The sequence below is a fragment of the Tachysurus vachellii genome, chromosome 25, assembly GCF_030014155.1.
Source record: "Tachysurus vachellii isolate PV-2020 chromosome 25, HZAU_Pvac_v1, whole genome shotgun sequence".
Classification (NCBI taxonomy): domain Eukaryota; kingdom Metazoa; phylum Chordata; class Actinopteri; order Siluriformes; family Bagridae; genus Tachysurus; species Tachysurus vachellii.
In genome coordinates, this window is record NC_083484.1 from 14,133,038 (window position 1) to 14,159,165 (window position 26,128).

The following is a 26,128-nucleotide window of genomic DNA, read 5'->3' on the forward strand; positions in this document are numbered from 1 at the left end:
TATAACCCTGAATAGCTTCTGCTTGAATCTGTACGAGGTCATTATAATTTTATGTTCTGTTGTCATGGACATGACGATCATTAATCAGATTTCATTAATGTTTTTTTTTCTAAATGCACATTTAATAAACAATTGCCCTCCAAAACCAGTGGTCTAAAAAAATATATTTTTTTTATGCAAGTAAGACTGCTGCAATTTTGAGTCATTCGCATTTGCCGTAGGTGCTATAGAAATAATCTAAATTTCCTTAAACATTATTTAATACAATACAGAGTAAAAAAATTCACTAATACGAAGCTACAACATGTAACAGTAATGTTCTGATAACGCCGGATTAGAAAATCCAGCTTTATAAACGAACAACGTGTTTGGTATTATTATAAAATTCAGTTAAGTGAGTCAGTATATTTTGCAAGCAAATTCTGCTAATAGGTTTGTTTTAATCTTTTAATCCAGTTATAATAAAACTGTGTAAATAATACACACAAGTTGTTAAGGTGAAATTTCTAAATAATTATTATTATGTATGAACATTTCTTTATTCTTTAGGCTGTATTAAAGTTTTCTGTAACTGTCATTTTGAACTAATTACTTTCTTCAGATCGTTTGGTGTTTTTTTTTTGTTTGTTTGTTTTTTTTTTGTTAATTCTAGGATTTTTATGTTTTTCAGCTAGCGTTTTAGATCAATTCAAGATTCAAAAAAAGTTTAAATTAAACTAAATTTATAATTTTTTATATCATATGATCAACTTAAATGTGTTAAAATATTTCACAAATATTTGGCCAAAATAAAATGTCCACATTTCTTAAATAATTATGAATTTTTATTCTTATTTTTGTAAATGAACATAATAGCATATGAATCCTAAAATTTAAAACAGTTCCCAGCCACTGATTCATGTCAATCATTCCATAAAAGATTTATATATATATATATTAAATATATTATATATATATATATATATATATATATATATATATATATATATATATATATATATATATATATATATATATATATAATTTACACTTACAAGTCACTTACAAAAAGGGGAAAAACACAAAACAGGTTTCTATGCAAATATAGAAATGTAAAATGAATGTAAACATCACTGAAAACAAAGCATCACTGTGGGAAATGAATAAATTTTTGTATTTTATGATAAAATTATACAGCTCATTGTTTTAAGCGTGATGCTCAAGAAAGCAACATAATTTTCACCCAATATTGTTTATTTCATACAAACAGTCCAGAGCTAGTGGTAATGTTTATTGTATCCCTGGCAGTAAAATGATAGAATCATTAATTATTAAATGCATTTGAATACTAAACTTTTCAACTAATGTTAGTTGAAAATGTTAGATACCATTTTTTATAAGTATTTGACAGCCCTCGCCAATAGAGTTCATTTTTCATTAGAAATATTTCATACAGTTGACATTTTCAAAAAAACAAAAAAAATGTATAATATATGTAAAAGTCAGATTATGACCTTTTGTGCAACAATGCAGAATTTTTCTATTACAACACATCTAAGAATTGATGACTTTTCTTATGGCGAATGTACGTTTGGCCAAAACCTGCACTTTTGATGATGTAACTGTCATGTTCCGTATGTGGGTGTACGTGTCTGTGTGTCCCAGAGGAAGAGACGCCAGCACTATCATAGAGGATCTACTGGTCAAACAGAAGCTGGCACCAGCGAGACGCACACTATCACCCTGACAGGCGCCACTCCACCACAATCCCCCTCGCTCCCTCACTCCAATTCTAGGTCAGTAACCTCTCTGTCTCTCTCTAGTATATCCACTAGTACTATTACGCATGTTTCCACCCTTTAATCCATCACTTAAAGTGTCTGTTTAGCTCTGTTTCTTGTTTTGTTTCTTGTATTAACTGGTCAGATCTGGTTAGTCCCAAAACAGACTGGGTTGTTATGAAACCAGGTCAGAAGGCATGCTTATTTGTAAAATTACAGGAAATCATTTGTCACACTCACAGTTTCCATTCATGCAACAGGAGTTACTCAATTACTTTTGTGCACTCTTTGCTGCCAATTAAACGCTACATCTATTTATTTATTTATTTATTTATTTATTCGAATGCAATCAAAACGTGTACAATTTTAAAAAGGATTAGGCCCTTTGAGTTGTAGCTTTTATTAACTATTACAAAAGGATAATTGGTAAATCTCTATTGTGCATGTCAACATATTGAAGTTAAAATTACAGACCTGTTTTTGGGTCAAAGCTAAAGAACGAATAGGCGATGCCTATCCTTACTCATGCCAAGGACCCAAATTATGCCAATTATGCCCAAACTACATGGCCACATAATACAACAAATCTCAAACTCCACTGTCAACCAATCTACGTGTTCCAAACCACTCGGTCAATCAGACAAACTATGCAATATTTTTTTAGACCATGAATGTAAAAGTTAAGCATACAGTACATCATTTCCTATTCCCAGTGTCCAAAATCATCAATTATGCTCCAAACTACATAGTCAACCAAACCAAACTGCCAACCTGTTCAATACTCTTGGCTCAAAACTCATCCATTTCTCTAAAACATTAAACCCTGTTCCAAATATTCCCTGTGCCATAATTAATCCAGCAAGTTTCAAAATACATAGTAAACAAACTTACCTTGTACAATACCCTTGGTCTATAAAACAGCCCTGTTCCACATGGTAGGGTCAACCACTTAACCTTGTAAAGGGCCAACCAGTCAAAGATCTAAGGTCAAACCATAATCCATAAACAAGCCACAAACTAAACAGCCAATCAAACAATGTTTCGATAACCATCCTTGTTCCAAACACCAGAATTCAAGCAGTCACAAAAGTTTGGTCAAAAAGCCAATGACATCTCAAACCACAGCGTAAACTTTCAGTTCTGCCCTAAAAACATTCAACAGAGCTACAAAGCCATATAAACATTCTAAAAAGCCTCAAACACCATTGTCAATCAAACAACTATATCTAAAAAAGCTTAGATAAAAAAAAAGCTGACCTTCTTCCAAACTACACCATGAACTGGACCTTGTTTCAATGGCCATGCAATCTACAGTATACGTCCAACTTTGACTCAAATCTTGGACTCAATCAGTCAACTACATCCGAAACTTTTGTTCCAGCTTATTCAGACAAACACTGTTCCAAACCATGATGTCAATCAGCCAAGATAACCCTAATTTCATTGAAAAATATAAGTAGACCTTCACTACATGGTCAGTCTGCTCAAAAAATCCAGAGCCTATTCCTGCTCTCCAGCCCTGTGGCAGCCAAGCAATGTGTGAAGCAATGGCCTTCCTCTCATACTCAGGTATGCTGGCTGTGTACTGTGTATCTCCCTGCAACACATCACTTCCTGTTCCAGACCACTTGTTTATTTGGTTAAGAGTGAAATTGCTACTTCTTTATTTAAGAATAGCGGAAGGAAAGCAGCAATGTGCAGTGATTACTGAAGCCCTGGATGAGAGGTGTCAGGGTATAATGGGATGAACCTGTATGAATAAATAAAAGCAGCAAGCAGTCTAGCTGTATTCATCCATAGAAAACCATCCGCACAAGCCGCACACACAGAAAGCCAGGCAACATCCACTATAGAAGTGTTTATAAAGTGTAAAAGTCAAGAAAATGCGAATAAAAGGAAGTGAAACAGTTTGGCAACACATTAAGTTTGAGTTCTAACAAAGGTTTAAATGCGGACAGTGGTAAGGTTGAAATGCGGACAGTGGTAAGATATATTCTTGTTTTTTTTGGTCAGCATATAAAAATTGTTTACTCAGTTTTCTCCCTGTTTTTATCAAAATGAATTTTGCTATTGGTTCGTTTGGTGCAGTTTGTTGTGGTGAGAAAACAGCAATCGCACTTGGGTGTAGACTAAAATCTGATCACGGAGGTTTTGATGAATGCTTCCTTTGGTTTGATCCTGAATCAATTCTACTGAGAACCAAAAATGCCACGTGTTTTGGGTTGTAGGTGACATTTTTCTTTAGATACACTGATTGAGCCAAATTACGCACATCAAGCACATAGCTGTAGTGCTGCAGAAATCTTCTGGAAATTCGGTCCGACAAATTAAAAGAGGAAACAAACAATGGATGCAATGCCGAAACGCGTTAAAACTGGTTAATTATATAATTATCATGTTATCTAGTTACTTTGCTTTCTCTCTAACTCACTCACTCATTTTCTACCGCTATTCCGAACTACCTCGGGTCACGGGGAGCCTGTGCCTATCTCAGGCGTCATTGGGCATCAAGGCAGGATACACCCTGGACGGAGTGCCAACCCATCGCAGGGCACACACACACACTCTCATTCACTCACACACTACGGACAATTTTCCAGAGATGCCAATCAACCTACCATGCATGTCTTTGGACCGGGGGAGGAAACCGGAGTACCTGGAGGAAACCCCCGAGGCACGGGGAGAACATGCAAACTCCACACACACAAGGCGGAGGCGGGATTCGAACCCCCAACCCTTCAGGTGTGAGGCGAACGTGCTAAGCACTAAGCCACCGTGCCCCCCTACTTTGCTTTCTGAATTAGCTAATTGCAAGTATCAGAGAAAAAACAGCCAAACAAACAAAAAACACAGAAAACAAACCAGACTAAGTAGAAAATAAAATAAAAGTGTCACATTTTGCTCTGATTCAGACCTGGCAATCAGTCTACAAGGTGTGAAAGCAGCCTATGAAATCTGGTTTATTACACATCTGTACTCCATTGCTTATTTGAAAAAGAGGTTTCTGTAAAAGCATTCATTTATTCAGTGTTGTTCAGGTTGTTCTGTCTGGAAACATATAACTAGGTTTTGTCTGGTGTAACAGTTCCCACAGATGTGTTCACGCTGCCATAGAAGCAGTGTAAAGTTATTGCTTTTGAAAAGAAAAAAAAAACAAGTAGACTAAACAATTATTTTTCTCAGCATGTAGCTGAGAGTTTAACGCTACGTTTCCCTGGGGCTGTGTGTTCATCATGGTTATAAGAAGCTCAGTCTTGTGCAGAATTATGGAAGGCTATTTAGATAGCCTTAAATTCACATGTTTTGGTACGGAGAAAGCCGTGGAAGTTAGGTATGTTGAATCAATGCTAGGTTAAGCCTAAAAAACTGGCTTAAAAATCTGTTTTTTAGACATTTTCTAACACATCTGAGGAAAATGTTGACCTTCCTGATGGTTTTATTACATTTCCATTGTTACTACGCCCTTACATTGTCGTATAAACGGTTTTATATCTATATTTAAACTAGGTAAATTGTTAAGTTTTGTTATTAGCTAGTTTATGCTTGGCTTTTCCATGAAAAAAGCAAAAATGACAAAATATCCACAATCACAACAAATCAAATGTTATTTTTATTTGAATAATCTAAAAAGTGTCTAAATGCTAATAATAAAATAACCAAAGTTTATTCAGAATGTCTTTTAAGAAGCGTAGAAACACACCACAAAACGAGATTCATAAGTTCCTAAACTTTTTAAAAAACATATTATGTGTAATCTCTGTTCTTGACAGGAAACACCAAAGATAGCCCAGAGCTAAAGGTTATGTTCTTGCAGTAATCCTGTGGCAGGCGGTAAACACTTACAGAAAGGCCCAGTGAGGGTTCAGAGATCAGTCAAACAAACCGGCGGACACACAGACGCCTGAATGTGCTTGTCTATATGTGGTAGTCTGTCTGACTGGTGGCTGACAGACAAGAGCAAAAAAAAAATAAAAATAGGGCTCGAGAAGGAAAGTGAAAGTTAGACAGTGTTGAATAAAGGCAGCACAAGCTGATTGAAGCAAAAAAAAGCAACACAGACTAGAGAAGACAGCTAGACAGGTGTATGAGATGAACAATGAGCTGAGACATGACAGAGCAGATTTATGACACGCAGAAGTCTTGCTCCTTCTATTCAGACTGCTAACGTCGGATCGCAGCGGGCACTTTTAGCTGCAGCCGTCTGCGTCGAGACTCCCATCTCTCCCTGATGTCGTTTCATTTAGGGTTTATTATCAACAAACCTCTTCCTGCAGCAGCACGTAAAGATAATTTATAAGCAGAGCCACAATCTATAAGGTATCTCTTGAGACAAAAGGCAATGGCAGTAAATAGTGTTCGCTAATTCAAAGATTTTCCATACACATTGCATGTGCGCTATAACGTTTTTCTGCAACATAATTGAGCCCCTTAATTTAATTAATAATATTAGAAATCACATAATAGAAATCAATCTTCAACTGGGTTAAGAGGCAAAAACTGTGTGTGTCTTTTTTGGCTACAATACTATTACTTTTTTAGCCAATGAAGATATCTTAAACAAAGGAAAAGGTGGCTAATATTTTGTGAAATTTATAACAAATATTAAACCATTAACCATTAAGCATTTCTAGACATATTTAGTCATTCCAAGTTTACATGTATCTTTAGTCGTTTTAGCAAATAAAAAAAAAATAATACTGAACAAATAAAAGTGTAAAATTCTATAAAAAATGCAAAATTAAAATAATAAGAAGAAAAATAAGAATAATGCTTGACATAAGGCAAAATAATAACAGATTCAAGCTTAAAATAAAAAAATAAAATAAAAATAAATACAATAACCGAAAAATGTAATATCTAATAAAAGAAAATATTCAATGAATTTACTATATATATATACACACACACACACACACACACACACACACACACACACACAGATATATATATATATATATACACACACACACACACACACACACACACACACACACACACACACACACACACACACACACACACACACACATATATATATATATATATATATATATATATATATATATATATATATATATATATATATATATATATATATGTATTATATAACATAGTATTTTTTATTAGCATTGAGTTCCTTTAAAGGCAGGTCTGTTATTTTTCCAGCTCAAATGCTCAAGTGATCGTTGGTAGTTGACATAACTGTGCCCAGAAGGCAACTAACATAATTTCTTTAATGAGATACTCTGAGACCTACGAAGCATGTTTTATTAAAACAGCTGTTTCCCACAGTTACAACTGCCCCCTAATACACACATACACATATACACATACACATATACACACACACACACACACACGTCTCTGTGCTGTTCATTTTGTTTTATTGCTTTATTATTGCTCGCTTCAAGGCCACAAGTTCAGGAGATTTGAAAATCTTCTTGTAAAACAGACAAAAAATACAAAACAGAACAGACGATATATAATTCAATAAGTTAGATTCATGCTAGTGGTTCCTGTGGTAGAGAGTTTAAATCGTGAGGCTGCTCAGCTCTGGGCTCGGATTAGATTCGGTCCTGCTTGGAAGTCTGCAAATGGAATGCAAATATAAATGCAGCACCTAAAACTAGAATTTGTAAGTGTGTACCAGCTGGTACTGATCCAATTTATTTCATTTGTGATACAATGCATATATTCAGGCTGAGATTTTACCTGATACCTGAGATGAATTTTTAGGCTAGTGACGAGCTCAGGATGGAAATCATAATCCTGACTGAGTAGACGTGTGTGTGTGTGGGGTGGGGTGGGGGTGGTGGGGGTGTTTAAGAAAAAAGAAAAAGAACATTGACAGTCAACTTAAAAAAAAACAAACAAAAAAAAAACATTATATGTTCCATATCCAACTGACCAGTGTTTGAGGCTAATATTTGTCCAGAATTGAATAAACTCGTGCCTAAATAAGATTTATATTGGATCATTTAACTTTATTTTTTGTACATCTTTCAATATTATTATTATTACTACCAGTTACTCGTTAGGTTTAATGTTTCGTCTTTAATCCTTAACTCGGATAACTATGTGTTTCTGTGTATCTTCTCCACATATTTGTGAAGGATTCATTTGAGTTCTCTAGATTTCTGTAAAAATCAATCCCTCCAGGATTTCACACTGAAATAAACGCAAACTCTAAAATATTCTAAGGTCATTACAATTTTTACAATTACAATTGCTCTACATTTTCCACATATTTTGTCTGGAAAAAATAAATAAACACAAAAAACTTTATGCCCATTATTCACAGGATAGACTCTGGATCCATTGTGATCCTAACCAGGATAAATTCTTTACTAAAAATGATGCATGAAGGAAGAGAATTATTAAAATCGAGGTTCAAATTGGCCAAAAGAGGGAAAGAAAACACCTTCGAATTCTTAATTTCATACCTTTTTGACGTCAGAGGTGACAAGAAAAGTTTAGCCAAAAATAAAATTCACAAAATCCTTCCAAATGTAGTCAGTCAGCCAAGACTGTATCTGACGTTTCTGTGTCTGACGTTAGCTTTTTTTCATTTTTAGCACCATACTATTGAGTCTATTGCGGCCTCAAACTTACGATCATGCAAACAGCAAGTGTAATCTTCAAAATACAGACTATTTCAAAGGACAGATCGTAATCAGTAATACTATTTGTACATAAACAGTTTGATAAAATAGCATAATAAGAAAAATAAATGAGAAAATCTAGTGTGCAAATCAACTGGAACAATAATATCGTCTGAATCACTTCCACCCTACTGTTCTGGGGTAAAAGGAAACCATTTTTTTTGTCCAGAATTGTTCTTTAAACATCTCAGCATGTGTGTAAAGCTGCTTTGGCTGATACTGCAGAAGTAAAATTACAAAATAAAAAAGGAACTCTAACCGCAAACAGATTGCCTGAAGGCTTGTCGGTGGAGAGTAATGTAACAGATCCCTCAGTTGTAAACTGCATTTTCACACATGAAATGTGCGAGCTTTTAGCGACAAATTCAGCCTGTTTAGCCCATTAAGGTGCGAGAGTGAGTTTCATTACACATGGATCGTTATCCATCACCGACTCCATGCCCTTTCAGATGGCTACGTGCAGCTGTTTTTGCTTTACGCCTAACACAAAATTTACTTCTAAAGACTCATTTATCATGTTTATGATCTCCATCTACTACATGTGTATCCTGCGTGTGATGACCATGGAACTAAACATCTACATATTTCCTTGTCCTGACAAAAGAACATCCAGAAAAATCCAATTACTGCAAATTTTCACTGAATTTTTAATGCTAATCTAAAGGCAGCTGTTCATTTCTACAATAAACACTACCTCAGGACGTTTTCCCTCCCTGCCAGCAGAGGTCACAATCTGCTCAGATCTATCATGACCTTTAACACAATTTCTTGTTCGCTCCCTCTTTTTATGACCTCTATATAATCCTACCATCAAATGCTATCACAATTATAGTAAATACGAGTTTTCGACTAGGAAGTTACACACGAACGACCACCTCAGGTCGTAATTACGGCAATTTTAATTAAAAAATTCTTACATTCTTAACATAGCAAAGGAGAGTTGAGAAACTTTCTGAATAACAGATTTTAAAAAAATGATTTAACTAGTTAGCACCGGCGGTTTTAGCCATATTCATTTATGTAGATCAGCAACCTTTCTCTTCATGTTGTACATGAGCTGAGTTAAATACCTATGAATGAATCTAGTGTCGTCCATTTTTCATATCGTTTCCAACAAGAAAGCATGTAAACACGACAGGATAATTCTGATGGCAAACGAAGGCAGCGTTTTCAGTAGTGCTTGTTCTTTTGACTACTTTTTGGATTTATTCTCTGGTTTTATTGTTTGTTGCACATTTACAGACATTCGCCTGCTTTGCCAGTTTTTTTAATTAGTTTTTTTTTTTTTTTTTGGCTGATGTGTTGATACTGTCAATAAAACCTCCATTAATATGGATCCTAATCCTTCTCCAGAGTCCATTGTATTATTCATCGATATTTTTAGTGAAATGAAACTTCTAAAGCTGTACAATTTGCCCTTTCAGAGACACGACTCTAAAAAAAAAATTTCATTAGTTGGACCCGGAAACAGGAAAAAATGTTTGTATTGTATTATTGTATTATTTAATTGCATGAATGTTATATATAAAGTTACACTTAATATAAAATATCAATATAAAAACATTCCCTCACGTTTCTGCCATTAATCTTTGAGGTCAAATTTAAGAAAAGTAAATTTTGTTGTTCTTTTTTTTTTAGTTGCAGTGAATTCAGATGAGCTCAAGAAAGGTGCACACAGAAATGAACGATAGCTCGGTCGCAGTGAGGTTCAAATTATACAGAATTATTTTTACTGACATTACCTACTGAATAAATTAAATGTGTGTGAATGAACTAAAAAAGCAAACAGAAGCAAATTAAATAGCAAAATTGGAACAAAAAGCGACCGGTTATAAAAAAAAAAAAACAAGTTTCAAAAGTGGTAAAAAGGTTAATCTGACAGAAAGAAATCGCAAAGTTCTCACAGAAAAGCTTAATAAATAGCAAGAATAAACTAAGGCAGGTGTCCAGGTTTTACAGCTCTTTCATTTCATCTACATTTAGCATAGAGCGCTTTTTGCTTCAGAGTATCGCTCTGGAGCACCATCCGGTTCCTCGTTTAGTCCGTGTTAAAATCTGGCACATAAAAAAATCGTCCTTCGTTTGTTGAAGTAAGAATCTCCGTCCGCAGTCTCAATGCGATGGCACGTCTGTGAAATCTGCTTCGGCTCGGAGCTGCTGTAGCTCCGCTTGAAGCGAAGCGTTCTCATTTTTCAGTTCCTCCACCTGAAACCAGCAGGTTTAAATGACTTCAGAAGTCAGACAGAAGTTTAATCCAGAAAACAATTGATTTTTCTAGTTAGAATTAGCGCTGCTAATAGAGCGCTAGTTTGCAGCTAGCAGCGAGTTATTACTGTACACTGTCAAATAGTTCAACACACGGTGTTCAGCTTAAAAAATACAGATATCTCTATTAACAGATATTATCTTCTTCATTCGTTACAGTTTTACAGCCAATCCTTCTGTGAAGCACATAGCTGGCTTAGCGCCGTTAGCTTATCTTTATGCTAGCATTTCGGTTTGCATACCTTCCTCTCTCGCTGTTATGCTGACAAAGTTTCAATCTGGCTACGATTTCATGATTTCTCCCCTGACAGATTTTTCTACAAGTGTTATTTTTTCCTCAAGTGTCAGTGAGAATCTTATCATAAATACCAAAGTAGCTTGACTAGCGCTCAAATTACCGTTAGGCTAATGATAATTACACTAAGCTGAACATATGGTGTGGAATAAAATAGTCTAGAATGTAAAGTCATAAGCATAAGCATAATCTGTGTTTCATTTTTACATATTTCCCTGCTGAACACGAGGATCAGCGTAACTATAATGTTATTACTAAGAAATGACTGTGGAAGGAAAAAAGGGTCAATACAATCTGAATTTAAAACGTACAAATCTGATTATTTCTTTTTAAGAATTTATATATTTGGAAATTCTAGCCTGTAAAGCCTGTTGGAGTTAGAAATCACATTTTATAACAATATGAAATTCAGATTTGTAAAATTACTTTTATTCTTCAGATTTTTTAAAAAAAATTCAGATTGTAGTGACAGATTTCCTGTTTCATAAATGATTTGGAGGAAAAAAATCAAATTCACACAATTTTCCACAAAGCAGTCAATTTTAAATGCAGTTGATTTTAAAAGTATTTAAAAGGTCATTTTGAAATATAATACATTTGGCTTTAAGTAATAGAGAAAAACCTTTGATTTGGGGCAGAAATGTGATTTAATTTAATCTACAAACATTAATATGAACAGATTGCGTCTTCACGTTGTATCTATACGCAGAAACACTCAGTGGCAGCCATCTGGGACAAAGGCCAATCTGGGTATTGCCAAGTTTACAGTATATAATCTTTTACATGTGTATTTATTAAAATATAGTGAGCTCTTCTGCAAAAAGAATGAAGCAAATGCTAAAAATTGAGCATCTTCACAGAATTAAATTGAATGGAAAACGCAAAAAAGGGTGATATTTAAAATCTTCACTCAACTATTCCCTTAAATTTAAAAGCTGCAAACTTCCCAGATGGCATTTTAATCAAATCCTAGATGTGATTTTTTTTTTGGACTGGCATGACCTCATTACTCTGGTCACACTGCAACTAAAAACAACTGTAAAAATATGTGTTGCATGGAGATGATGTTCAGTGAAGGAGTGTAATTATCACAGACTTAGAAGAGATCCACCCTCGTGAGATTAATTACGCTACATAACGCTTCACGCCACACTTCGCTCCGTTTCTGAATTTCTGCTTTATATATATATTCTGCTTATATATATATATATATATATATATATATATATATATATATATATATATTGGTATGGCACTCTATTATTTTCTGCTTTCTTTATGTATTCCTTTTTCAAAATGTCATGATCTTGGCGAAGCGGGTTTTTTTTTGGCAGGGCCGAGCTCGTAGCAGGCGGCCTTACCTGCTGTCGGAGGATATCGTTGTCCATCTGGACTCTCTTCACTTCTTGTAGACTCTCGTGGAGTCTGCAGTTGGTCTGCCGCAGCTCCTGGATGTAATCGCAAGCCTTGGACAGGATACCGCCTTTACTCTAAGACAGAAAGTGAGGAAATTAGGAATAATTTCGTTTATAACAACACTGTAATCATACACTCTTCTTAAAGGTGGTTATAGGAATAAAAATCAATAAACAGGATGGTCTTTAATTCCTCTTTTACTGCAGCAGTTTTTTTTTGTTTTTTTTTAAAAAATGCAATTTTATTACATAATGAAAAACAAATTGTATGTTTGAGCCATTTATAGTTACATTTAGTCTTGTGGAACATTATAGCAACTATAAATGCATTTCTTTTCTTTTCTTTTCTTTTCTCTCCTCTTGAATGTAACAAGACAAAAAAGCAGCTTGTCATTTTACAAAGCAACCAGTAAGAACAATTTCTTTGCCTCCTGAATGCAAAACATTTACAAAAGCTTTATCTCTTTCTAATAAAACCTTCTGACACCGGAGACTTCTTCCAAAAGTGTTAACATTATGTTTATCTATAGCATATCATAAGCATTCTATATTTTATTTTGTTTTTTTTACGCAACAATAAAATGACTATTAACAGTGCTGTGTTTTTAAGAAAAATGACATTTTTTTTTTGTTTTAAATTTAATGTAAGTTTAATCAAGTTAATTAATCCAAACACACAAACTATATATATACATACATATACAAATATATATATTTGTATTTTTTTTGTTTTTAGTTTTACATTTTTTTGGAACCGGACCTACGATCCTAAAAATCAATGCCAATCTTCTGGAGCCTTTTTTTTTTTGCCTTTAAAAAAAAAATTTTTTCTATAAAATACCGAAGTCTTCCTCCTAATGATATTGTTAGCTATTGTTTTAATATATATATACCATTGCCTTAACAAATGGAATTTTTTTTACACTTCTCCACCTTTAAATGTCAGGAGGCTACACACTGTGAATCTCAATGTTCAAAATTAATGTTCCTCATCAAGCTCGCTAAGGCAAATAATGATGCCGATTTTATGACATGGCTGCCCCAAATACCGTTCCGTTGTTCGGCTACGCCGTGTTCTTGGATGTTTACGGACGATACAGTGAGTCAGTGAGTCAAGCTCTGAGTGACGTCACTGAAGAACTGGCTGCGGTTCAAGACAGATATTTACTGTACTGAAAACACGCCAAAGCGAGACAAGACCGATATCCTGCTAGGTGTTAGAGTAGCTACACCTGTGTGGAAAAGAAAGCATGTATAATACATAATGGAATGACAGGAATGACAGGAATGACTAAAACTCCTCACCGCTCCGGTTTTAGTGCTGTCCATGCTGCAATCTGGGATGATTGTAGACAGCATCACGATCCAGTTGTTGATCTTGTCTCTCCTCCGTCGCTCCACTGCGTAGTGTAAAGTTCAGAACAAGCTGTAAGGAAAAACTGACGCTGTGTTTTAGTACAAATCTAAGAATCCTATGTGTATCACATACAGTACATTATCTTTCGCATGGTATCTTTAATGTGTATTGTTTACCTAGAGAGTGTTTATTGGGTACCCTTAAAGCTTTAAACTAATCCATTATTTTATACCTTAAATATTTATTAAAGGTAAATTATATACAAATGAAATATTTGTACATTTGTGGCTTTTGGCAGATGGCCTTAATCCAGAGCAACTTACATTTTATCTCATTTTAAACAGCTGAGCAGTTGAGGGTTAAGGGCCTTGATCAGGGGCCCAGCAGTGGTAGCTTGGTGGACTTGGACTCATGACCTTCTGATTGGTAATCCAACACCTTAACCACTAAGCTACCACATCCCCATATGTGTAGTACACAAAAGATAACAACACCACCACAGAGACAAGGTATTCTTTTTTGTGAGTGTAGATCATTCAGGTAGCTGTAGCATCAAAAAGGAACATTATTATTATTATTATTATTATTATTATTATTTTTAGTCAGAACATGTTTAACCTCAGGGGTACTTGAAGCAGTTGAAGTGATTTTCATTCGATCCGTTTCCTTTTAGCTTTATACAAAGTTATATCAATATAGCAGATGGAGTTAATGCAGTTAAAGCTTACATCCAAAGCGAGGACATGATGGTCCAGCGGTCAAGGCGTTGGGTTCCTAATTAGAAGGTCGGGGTTCAAGCCCACAAGCTGCTGAGACATCTACGGGTCCTATCTTTGGGTCCTTGAGCAAGGCCCTTAACCTCACCTGCTCCAGAGGCACCCAACGATGGATGACCCTATGCTTTGACTCCAGGCTCATAATAGCCTGGCATATGTTAAAACCCTTTTTGGGGTAAGTCGTGGCCTAATGGTTAGAGAGTCTGACTTCTAATCCTAAGGTTGGGGTTCGAGTCTCGGGCCGGCCACGACTGAGGTGCCCTTAAGCAGGGCACCGAAATTCCCCAACTGCTCCCCGGGCGCCGCAGCATAAATGGCTGCCCACTGCTCCGAATGTGTGTTCACGGTGTGTGTGTGCACTTTGGATGGGTTAAATGCAGAGAACGAATTCTGAGTATGGGTCACCGTACTTAGCCGTATGTCACGTCACGTCACGTCAAAAAATCTGACACCTAAATTCTCTTTCTCACAATATTCAGAATGTCCTTCACAGGCTTAGGGGGTGGGCAGCTGTTTGTGGAGGAGCAAAAAAACAATTCCTGGAGTTAAAAAAGTTAACTGGAGTAATTTTTTTAATTTGTTTTTGTTTTGGAACATCCCACACAGTATACGGTGTGAATTTTCATGGTGATAAATGGCAGCAATTGTGCAAAACGGGCCCTAAAAATGGTTTTCAAATTGGTGCAATCCATTGAGAAGAAAGCAAAGAGGCCTGGGAAGACCCACAGTTTTATTAGAGAAGATTTAGAGAAGACAGACTTTATTAGAGAGCGGAATGAGGTGAGATGCACAGGAAATACATTTTCCCCATTCAAACATTATCGTAAATCAGCTTCCAGAAATCTGGAAGACGGATGTCAGAGCGATACGATTCTTAGAAAGGGTTACGTTCGTATTGGGGGGTCTGGATGTATTGATTTAATTGTTCCTCAGCTTCAAGTTCACTGGTTTGCGAGAGCTACTTAACGATCCAATCGCTCAAGTGCGACTAGGAATAAAATAGAACAAAATCACTCGAGTTTTACTTTACTTTTAAAATACTGTTAAAGGGATTCTCCAGGGCTGTTAATCCCGATCGCTATCTACTGCGCCTGCCGTCTATTTTCAATTATCCCAGACAAAAATTTCAGAAAACAGAAACCTCTTCGCTCCAAATTGTCTTATGATTGATGTCTCAGGCACCTCCAGGAGTTTGCGATTTTCCAGTCACGGAATTTAACACAGTTTAGGCAGATAAATAACTTTTTACAAAAAAAAAAAAAAAAAAAAAAAAAGGTTAAAAAAAAAAAAAACTCCTTAAGTTGCATCATCACACAAAAAAATACAGCAAAATCAAGCAAAATCCTAAATTTTGGTGGCAATTACAAAACAAAAAAAAAAAAACGGTGAAATCCTGAGGGGATTGCTAAGGGCAATTGCTAAAGGTGTTAAATTCCGCCTAGTTTTATGCCAATTTATGGCAGTTAAACGCTCTGGATAAGCCACTAATGTGTTGATTGACAGCTGATGCTTTTTAATTCTTAACTATTAGTGATTATATTATATTACTAGAAATAAGACAATTAGGACATTAAGGCGGCAAAGATCATGTCTGTGGTTATCATCTGTACACTGGTGCATTGATTCATTTAAACAACCCAGGACTATCCCTTTAAGATGGTGACATGAATTCAACGAGGATGCGGTAAACAGCACCGGAATGCAGTGTTTTGATAAAAGAAGAAAAACTCACTAAAAAAGCCCTCTGCTCAATCTATAGCGCTCTCTAGTGGTGGTCTGATGGTATTGAGACTTCAAAAGCACTTTTAACCCCCTGACGCTTTCAGATTGGGCTCGTATTTGGTGGAATGCTTGAAAAATGATGACCGAGTATGTCTGCAGCATTAAAAAATAGTAAACAAACACTCTCTCTTTCTCACCCTCGTTGTGTTGCGCCTTCCTACGCTGGTCTCTCGGCGTTCGCAGCCCGTCCATCTTCCTGCAGAAATGACAGGAAAGGATGACAAAATTTCAGTTGTGACCTTTAATTCATCCGGAATTGCACACACACAGTAGCACATGTTTATACTGAATGAAAGAAAGCAGAATGCAAAGCCCTGAGCTGTTCAGGCACAGCTCAGTGCTTACTAAGAGCTTCAGAAAAGCCCACCCTCTGCTCTGGGGCCAACAAGGGTGTCGACTTTAAAGCGGTGGTGGATATGAAGGCTTTATGAGACATCAGAGGGAACGATCCATATGCAGACCGGCATGGCAGCCTTGACAACGGCTTCGCATCCAAACGAGCAAAAATATCTCGTTGCCCTTTTGTGTCAGCCGAATCGTCCCGTAATAAACTGCAGTGCCCGAGGCTCAGATTGGCGCTAATGACACGAGTGTTCTCAGCGTGCAATCTTTTCTCAGGTACGCTTTAATTAATTCGAGGTGAGGACAGGAACAAGGACAAGGGTGCCGAAGAAAAGGGTGACGATATGGACGACAAAACATTTTGATATCAGAGATGGTTCGTGGTTTGAAAGGTAAAGGGCAGCGACGTCCGGTGTAGTTTTAGCAGCGACAGAAGTGAAATCCAGACCTGAGACAAATGTAGAAGTGTTAATACCAAGCTACAAGAAGGAAACTAGAAAGGGCATGATGGTAAATGTCACCTCAAGTCCTATTTTCATATGAAACACAGCATATATTCTCTGTCTTGGTAAAACTTTTTTTTTTAGCTTTCCAGCTTAACAGCATTATTAACATTCCGTATTTTACAGATTCCGTCCTAATTGGAAAGCTAGATTCCTGGTATAAAAAAAATAAAATTAATGAATTTTGAAGTTTTTTTTTTATTGAAAGTATAGAGCACAAGACAGCTAAATCAGTTTGAAGCTCTTATTTTATGATTTTTTTATTCATTCATTCATTCACTCATCTTCTACCGCTTATCTGAACTACCTCGGGTCACGGGTAGCCTGTGCCTATCTCAGGTGTCATCGGGCATCAATGCAGGATACACTCTGGATGGAGTGCCAACCCATCGCAGGGCACACACACACACTCTCATTCACTCATGCAATCACACACTACGGACAATTTTCCAGAGATGCCAATCAACCTACCATGCATGTCTTTGGACCGGGGGAGGAAACCGGAGTACCCGGAGGAAACCCCCGAGGCACGGGGAGAACATGCAAACTCCACACACACAAGGTGGAGGCGGGAATCGAACCCCCAACCCTGGAGGTGTGAGGCGAACGTGCTAACCACTAAGCCACCGTGCCCCTAATTATTTTTATTTGTGTGAAATATAAAATAGACTTACATAACTTTATTTATTTATTTATTTATTTATTTATTTATTTATTTATTTATTATCATAAAAGTGTGCAAACGAGCCGTTCAGGATCAGATATGAGGATTTCTCTGCACTTCACACCAAGTGATGAGACTCTGAGTGATGAATAACGAGAACAAACGGAGCGACATTTTCATCTAAATTTGTGTCTGATTGATGAAATGAAGGCAGCTGGTGATAACAGAGTCAGACCTGATTAGACTCTTTGATTCTGACTCAGTTTACTGAAGATTGTTTTTATGTTGAATTGATTGATCAGGTGTTACGAGGGTTTAAACCTTCAGGCTGTAATATGTGACGATCCGGAGTGACAGCGGGTGTTTAGACATGTTCACCGAGGCAATAACTAACTATCGCTCGAGCTACGATTAAACACAACTGCTCTTTTATTCATGATTATTTTATACCGAGAAGTGGAAGAAGAGCCACCCGTTATAGCCGTGTATTTAATTCTACAGTACAAAACCTTTCTGTTTGATAAACCGTCTCAATGTGTACGGATTTGTTACAGCGGTGCAAAAGTTTGGGCTCCCCAAACGTCATTAATAGCAAGAAAATATTATGACCCAAATAATACGAAAACTTAAACAATGTATTTTAAAATAGTCCTGGTAAAAAAAAAAGTCTCTTTCTGAATGTGAATTCTGAATATTAATTATTTAACTTAGTATTTTTATTTAAGGAAAATATAGAGCACAAGACAGTTAATCAGTTTTAAGCTCTTATTTTATGAATTTTTATTTGCTTATAATTATTTTTATTTGTGCGAATTATAAAATAGATGTAAAGAAAAAAAAATTACAACTACAACTACTCTTTCTTTCTTTCTTTCTTTCATACAATTTGTTGTTTCTTTCTTTAGAAAAAATAGAGTGCAGGTGATCAGAGTCATGTGAAATTTGGGATAAAACACTTGGTTGGTGGTAATAGGAAAATAATCAACAACTGCTTTCTCTAACTCAAAAAATAATTTCAATTCATTCATTGTGTTTTTTTCTGTTTAGTTCTTACAACTCTGTGCATGTTGCTTGGCTTGTATTTCCAAATCTATTGGTCGCTTTGGATAAAAAAAAATCTGCTTAATTAACAAATAAAAATGGAAAGCTGAGCTTCTGAGCTGCTGAGATTCAGAGCTTCTATTCCCAACCCAAAATAAACATTATTTATCACGGCAAACAATGAAGTGTTTTATTCCGATGTTTTAAAATGTAATAAAGACGTGTACTTTACACTTTATATTACACTAAATAATGTGGAATGTAGTACATAAAAAAGAAAGTGAAATATGAAATGGGAGTGTTATCGCTTCCATTATAGCAGATATAAACATCGTATCTTATATAAATATCTTTCCTTCACCAGCATCTCTTCACTTAAAGTTAACTAAAAATGCAGCTTAGCTTCCAACGTTACCTCCTGAGAGTCAGTCAGTCAATCCTGAGTGTAAAAGAGGCGTGGCCTATGGGTCTGTCATTCTGAGTAAAAGAGGTGTGGCCTATGGGTCTGTCATTCTGAGTAAAAGAGGTGTGGCCTATGGGTCTGTCATTCTGAATAAAAGGCGTTGGCCTATGGGTCTGTCATTCTGAGTAAAAGAGGTGTGGCCTATGGGTCTGTCATTCTGAGTAAAAGAGGTGTGGCCTATGGGTCTGTCATTCTGAGTAAAAGAGGTGTGGCCTATGGGTCTGTCATTCTGAGTAAAAGAGGCGTGGCCTATGGGTCTGTCATTCTTAGTACAAAAAGGTGTGGCCTATGGGTCTGTCATTCTGAGTAAAAGAGGCGTGGCCTATGGGTCTGTCATTCTGAATAAAAGGCGTTGGCCTATGGGTCTGTCATTCTTAGTACAAAAAGGTGTGGCCTATGGGTCTGTCATTCTGAGTAAAAGGCGTTGGCCTATGGGTCTGTCATTCTTAGTACAAAAAGGTGTGGCCTATGGGTCTGTCATTCTGAGTAAAAGAGGTGTGGCCTATGGGTCTGTCATTCTGAATAAAAGGCATTGGCTTATGGGTCTGTCATTCTTAGTACAAAAAGGCGTGGCCTATGGGTCTGTCATTCTGAGTAAAAGAGGTGTGGCCTATGGGTCTGTCATTCTGAGTAAAAGAGGTGTGGCCTATGGGTCTGTCATTCTGAGTAAAAGAGGTGTGGCCTATGGGTCTGTCATTCTGAGTAAAAGAGGTGTGGCCTATGGGTCTGTCATTCTGAGTAAAAGGCATTGGCCTATGGGTCCATCATTCTTAGTACAAAAAGGTATGTCCTATGGGTCTGTCGTTCTGAGTAAAAGAGGCGTGGCCTATGGGTCTGTCATTCTGAGTAAAAGAGGCCTGGCCTATGGGTCTGTCAGTCCAATATAAAAAAGAGGTGTGGCCTATGGATCTGTCATTGTGAGTAAAAATGCCATGGACTATGGATCTGTCATTCTGAGTAAAAGAGGCATTGACTATGGGTCTGTCATTCTGAGTGAAAGAGCCGTGGCCTATGGGTCTGTCAAATAAAGGAAGCATTTGAGTCAGAGTGAAAGAGGCTTGCAACGTCACCTCCTGCATCTTTAAGACTTTTCCGGGGTGGAAGAACAGGGGCTCTTCACCCTGGTAATAGTTATATGTTGTTTAATACTCTTATAAAATCTGTGCTATGTACTTTCTAATAGATTTTGGAGAGGTAAGCGATGCCCCCTGTGTGGCAGATACTCACGATGCATATGGATGAGTGTGGGGAGATATGGTACATGGTCCACCTGGCTGAAGAACCTCGGATGTGTGCATCACATAGAACTGACCTGAGAGAGAGAGAGAGAGAGAGAGAGAGAGAGAGAGAGAGAGAGAGAGAGGGAGAGGGAGAGGGAGACATAATATCCTGTCGTATGTTACGCCTGAAAAATCCTTTGTTTCTTTGTTAATGCATATACAAATACATAACTAATAGCAAAAATATTCTTCAGAGAAAGATAGCTGGGGAACATAAATCAGAACTGCGAGTCTGACGCCAAAAATGTTTTCAAAAAAGTGCTGCTTGGTACTTTTTATGGTTCAGGTCCGGCAACAAGATTAAAGTACTTTGCAAGCTGTGTAAGAGCGAGCTCGTATATCATTCCACTATTTCTAATTTAAGGACCCACATGCAGTCCGTTCAACCCAAAAAGAGTTCTCGAGGGCGCAGCTTTAAAACTGCCTCTGCTGGCATCCTCACATCCGGATATAAAACACAGGATTTACTGCATGGAGGAAGAAATCACACACACACTAAAAAAACGCTAAGAGGTATATTCAAAGTTTGCATACTTTGGGCGTAAAACTCAGTAAATATGTTTATAATGTATGTGATGGATTCTTCCTTTAAGGGTCTATTAAAAGTTCTGTGCTTTAAGACTGTTTTGATTTGCATAAGCCTGCAGCTGTTTTTTTTTACATTCTGTCATGTTTTCCTGTACTTGCTTTAATTTCTCTTGGCAGAAGCGTATCACACCGTCTATCTCACCTGCTGTGTGAGAGCGTGTGGTTTCGGCCGGATGAACTGAAACTCCAGCGGCTGTTGCATCACTTACAGCAGTCGTTGGGACGTAAGAGAAGCGTGCCTCGCCTCCGATAGTCTCTGCCACAGGACTGCCTCTATTACTGAAGGGACTCTGTATCACAGCCTAACGTTCAAACACACAATGCTTTTACTTCTCAACCTACTGAGCTGACCTGCACAAAGCAACTGAACTTCACAGAGCTGTTTTTTATTGTATCCACATGCAGTGTAACTAGAATCAGTAATGTTTTTGTGAGACATAAAGGCATCAGGTCAGTTCTAATATAGAAAGTCTTTGGATCTGTCATAGTTAAAGAGGTATGGCCTCATTGAAAGTGAAAAGAAGTGAAAAAAGCGATGGATCTGTTATTCTGAGTGAAAGAGGTGTGGCCTATGGATCAGTCAGTCCCAGTGAAAAAGGCATGGCCTATGGATCTAATAGTCTGAGTGAAAGAAGCATTATAGATCTGTCACTTTAAGTAAAAGAGGCGTGGCCTATGGATATGTCAGTCCAAGTAAAAGAGGTGTGGCCTATGGATATGTCAGTCCAAGTAAAAGAGGCATGGCCTATGGATATGTAACTCCAAACATAAGAGGTGTGGCCTATTGATATGTCACTCCAAGTTAAAAAGGCGTGGCCTATGGATATGTCACTCTAAGCAAAAGAGGCGTGGTCTATGGATATGTCACTCTAAGCAAAAGAGGCGTGATCTATGGATATGTCATTCTATGCAAAAGAAGCAAAGAGACTAAAAGAGACGAAAAAGAGGCATGGCCTAAGGATATGTCAGTCCGAGTAAAAGAGGCGTGACCTATGGATCTGTCAGTCAATGTAAAAGGGGGTGGCCTATGGAACTGTCAGTCTGAATTAAAAAAGGCGTGGCCTATGGATCTGTCACTACAAGTAAAACAGACATGGCCTATGAATCTGTTAGTCCCTGTGAAAAGAGTCAACTGATGTAGGCTGATTCTGTACCTGTTTGGTTCCAGAAAATGAAGTAGACGAGACCACGCCCACTGCCCCTCCCACCAGCGGCTGATTAGTCAACTGAACAACCTGATAGGTTACCTGAGAAAAAAGGAAGTGCATTTATTACCTCACTTGCGTGTAACGTGTGCTTAGCAAAAGACCCGGTTGTTTACAAACTAAACACTTTAGTCACATTCTTCAGAAACATAGCACGCAAACTCGAACCATTTCACCCATAACAAACAAGACAAAATTTAAACTGGGAGAGAGTGTGTGTGTAACATGATGCTCGCGTCACCATTCAATAATGATCTTAATGCTGAATCTCAGCTCAGCAAGAAAATACTGTTTAACTGAAACCAAGTACAAGTGATGTCATGGGTTTGAATGTGGGCTCATCTTATCACCATCACAAGCTGTTAAAATATATCTGGAGTAAGCGAAATGGGATTTTTTTTTTAAAATTACCATTGATCATGAACTGAGAGTTACTGGCAGATGTAATGGACAGAATGGGAGCTACATAATCAAGATAAAAGGTAAAAGCTATTAAAAAAAATGTATTGATATTGAAGGATTTGACTTTGGATGGTAAAATATGCTTCATAACTGTCATATTATATTCACATCATGCATCAGGGATAATAAAATTATCCGGATTTTTCTTTTAAAAATGGAAAAGCAGATGGCTTCCATCTTTCCATCAGCAAATATGAAATATTTCGTGGCAGGAATGCACCTTAGGAATGTCGGCAAGAAAGCCAACAATTTCCAAAGACGATCAACATTAACAAGCCTCTCCTGAGAGCAACACCATGCGTCTCTCGGCGCGGTCAGCAGTCGTGTAGTAATCTAATCTATGGCTGAATAACAGTACTAGCTGTTCACTCTAAAGAATAAGTGTCCTACATGAGCCCCCCACCCCCCCAACCTCCATCATAACATCATGTGACTTTTTTTAACTGACTGACATGTGACCTGGGCTCAGTTCCAGTCTCAGTGAGGAAATACAGTCACATGACTGCCTGCAATAACTACAACAACAAACTGCAACCTTCTCTTCAGCATCCGTCAGGCTTTTCTTGTCATTATAACGTGTCTTATGAGCTTTGTTCGATTTTTTATATCACCTCCATTTATGAAGTGTTTAAACGAGGGACAGAGTTAGAGATCGAGATGTTGCTTAGCATAAAATACCTGACACTTTTTGAAGTCGAATAATCAAACTCAATATAGCGATATCTGCTGTCAAAGGCGCTATACAAACTGATTCAAATTGAATCGAATCATTTAAAGCAAGTGCGTTTCCTCGTGATTGCTCTGTGAGAGTCGCCTTTCATTTCTTTGTTTCATTATCCTCTAGAGCAGAACTAGGACGTCCAGTACCGATGCACTCTCTCCCTGCTGATTGATTGATTTCGAGGTAACTAGAGAACCAATGCACAACTTTAAGGAAAAAAAAAAAATAAAGATAAATAAGCTTACCTGTGTGCTGCTGCTGCTGTCGGGGAGAAACTGATACTGGACGCTCTGGTCAGTGAAAGGTGAAGTGTGAGGAAATGAAGCTGTTTCAGCTCCTCGTGAAGCGTCTGTATCAGAAGGATAAGATGAGTAATTTAGATCAGATTAGAGGAAAATGTGGGAGAAATGTAGAAGGGGAAATGTTTAAATCCCATGACTTTTATCTGCTTTCTACAAAATTCTACCAACATTTTAAATAATAACGACTAATAATAATGTGTTTAGTAAAGCGTTATGTTTAGATAGAACAAAAAATATTTGACTAAACACTAAAAAGGCAGCCTTTACATTATATGATAAAAAATATTTAATAATTTCTTTAATTTTGGTAAACGAAGCTATTTACGTCTTACGATTTCGGCTTCTTTCTTACGGTTCGTATCAAGTTTACTCTTTCACCGTCTAACACTTTTACTATTATTGTTTATCTTGTTATTTACACCAATACATATACCTTCACATATAAATGAGATCTTTTCTTATACACCTTTTTTTGTTTTACAGCTACCCAACTGAGAACACAGTGACTTCTTAACAATCGTATAATAATAAAATACAATATTGTATAAAAATTTATTTCTCACATTCCAAGTATAATTTGTTCAACCTATCATTATTACTACACTGAGAAATAAATCCCTTGAATTTTTGCCCCATCTTTTAAAATCCTTATTTTCTTAATTAATTTCAGAAGTTATTTCTTCTATTTATTAAAATATTTCTTCATCTTGTATATTACAGACACTGGCCTAAATTCTTTCCACATCCTGGCCACTTGCTTTAAAGCTGATACATATTATAATGAACTTAATACAGGCATAAAAGTAGTAATATAAAATATTATTATATTTATTATTTATTATATAAATTATAATTAAAATATTTATAATTATAAAAAAAATATAATGTTTTATATTATATTATATTATATTATATTATATTATATTATATTATATTATATTATATTATATTATATTATATTATTAAAGGAGCTCTAAATACCTTCAGATGTCTGTAACATGTCTTTTTCTTGTTTCGGTTGCCTGAAAACCATTGAGAGAAAAAAATCATTATAAAAAATAAAAAAGTAAATATTATACTGTTAATCTGTAAGACTGAGTGTTCAACCTTCAATATCTTTATGATAGTTTCAGTAATTTTATAAAACATAAAAAAATATGCAACAGGTTAAATAAATTAAACATATTACACGAATTAATGACACACCCGTACTCATTTACATACTTTACTATATCTACAGACACTTTTTTACAATCACACTGATTTTTTTAAAAAATAAATTGTTACTGTAAAATGTCTGCGCCAAAGCTGTGAGTAAATACAGTAGTAAAATTATTATTATCTGAAATTATAATGAAGTAACTTCTTGATAAATTCTTTAAGCCCCGCCCACATTATAATGTCCCAGCTCATGTCACATATGTTTATGTTTGTGTCTTTATGTCGCTGTGGACATTATTAGTCTTGGTAAGACATTATTAGCAAGAAATTACATTCTTTTCTGATTATATTATTTACTGTAAAATATTTTCTCTCTTCAAGAATTCTACACACAACATTATAAAACTGGATTTCGGTTTGATTATGTTTGCAAATGTATGTGTATTTAATTACAGTGATATATAATTGAGTGATATCAATTATAATGATAACAACAATAGTAATAATAATAACAACAACAACAATAATAATAATAATAACATTATTATTATTATTACTATTATTAATGTTATTATTATTATTATTATTATTATTATTATTGTTGTTATTATTATTACTATTGTTGTTATCATTATTATTATTATATTATTGTTGTTGTTAATATTGTTATTATTATTATTATTATTGTTATAGTATTATCAAAAATTACGTATTGTTATTATTATTGTTATTATAAATTCATTATTTATTTTATTTATTTATTTTTAAATCTATTCAATGTAGTTTCTTGCCCATAAACTACAAACTCAACCTAACATTTCAGCAAGAATTATAAGTTAAAAAGCTGTTAAATAAGAACAGGTGCCTCAGTTATGCACTAATACTTCACCTCATCGAGGGGTCCAAAGTCTGCTGCAGTAAATCCATCTGCGTTTAACTTCACAAATCATCATGGAAATGTTGATCACGGGAACAAACACTCGGGTCATGTGAGAATCCGGACAAACACAGACAGGAGCTGTGGCTGTGATTCAATCCGCATCCTGTGACACATTTAGTGCGCTACGTTGAGCGCAGACGCTCT

The 26,128-nt window shown here is 36.1% G+C and overlaps 1 protein-coding gene across 1 annotated transcript; it reads right to left on the minus strand.

Annotated features, from left to right (window-relative positions):
- Positions 1 to 7,554: 7,554 nt before the first annotated feature.
- On the minus strand, positions 7,555 to 26,084 carry LOC132840198 (upstream stimulatory factor 2). The gene is made up of 10 exons (XM_060861678.1): positions 25,934 to 26,084; positions 24,865 to 24,905; positions 23,827 to 23,930; positions 22,348 to 22,440; positions 21,336 to 21,495; positions 20,553 to 20,637; positions 16,450 to 16,508; positions 13,703 to 13,797; positions 12,344 to 12,472; positions 7,555 to 10,627 (listed from the first exon to the last, which is right to left on the minus strand). The coding sequence occupies exons 1-10, from the start codon at positions 25,969 to 25,971 to the stop codon at positions 10,535 to 10,537; spliced, it is 897 nt and encodes a 298-aa protein (XP_060717661.1). The 5' UTR covers positions 25,972 to 26,084; the 3' UTR covers positions 7,555 to 10,534.
- Positions 26,085 to 26,128: the final 44 nt, after the last annotated feature.

Excerpts from the sequence above, each read along its gene's own strand:
- LOC132840198 (XM_060861678.1), bottom strand. The coding sequence starts at position 25,971 with ATGGATTTACTGCAGCAGACTTTGGACCCCTCGATGAG. Across the intron at positions 22,441-23,826 it reads ACAGCAGCAGCAGCACACAG|GTAACCTATCAGGTTGTTCA; the intron begins GTAAGCTTATTT and ends CTTTTTTCTCAG. Across the intron at positions 10,628-12,343 it reads ACGATATCCTCCGACAGCAG|GTGGAGGAACTGAAAAATGA; the intron begins GTAAGGCCGCCT and ends TGCTGGTTTCAG.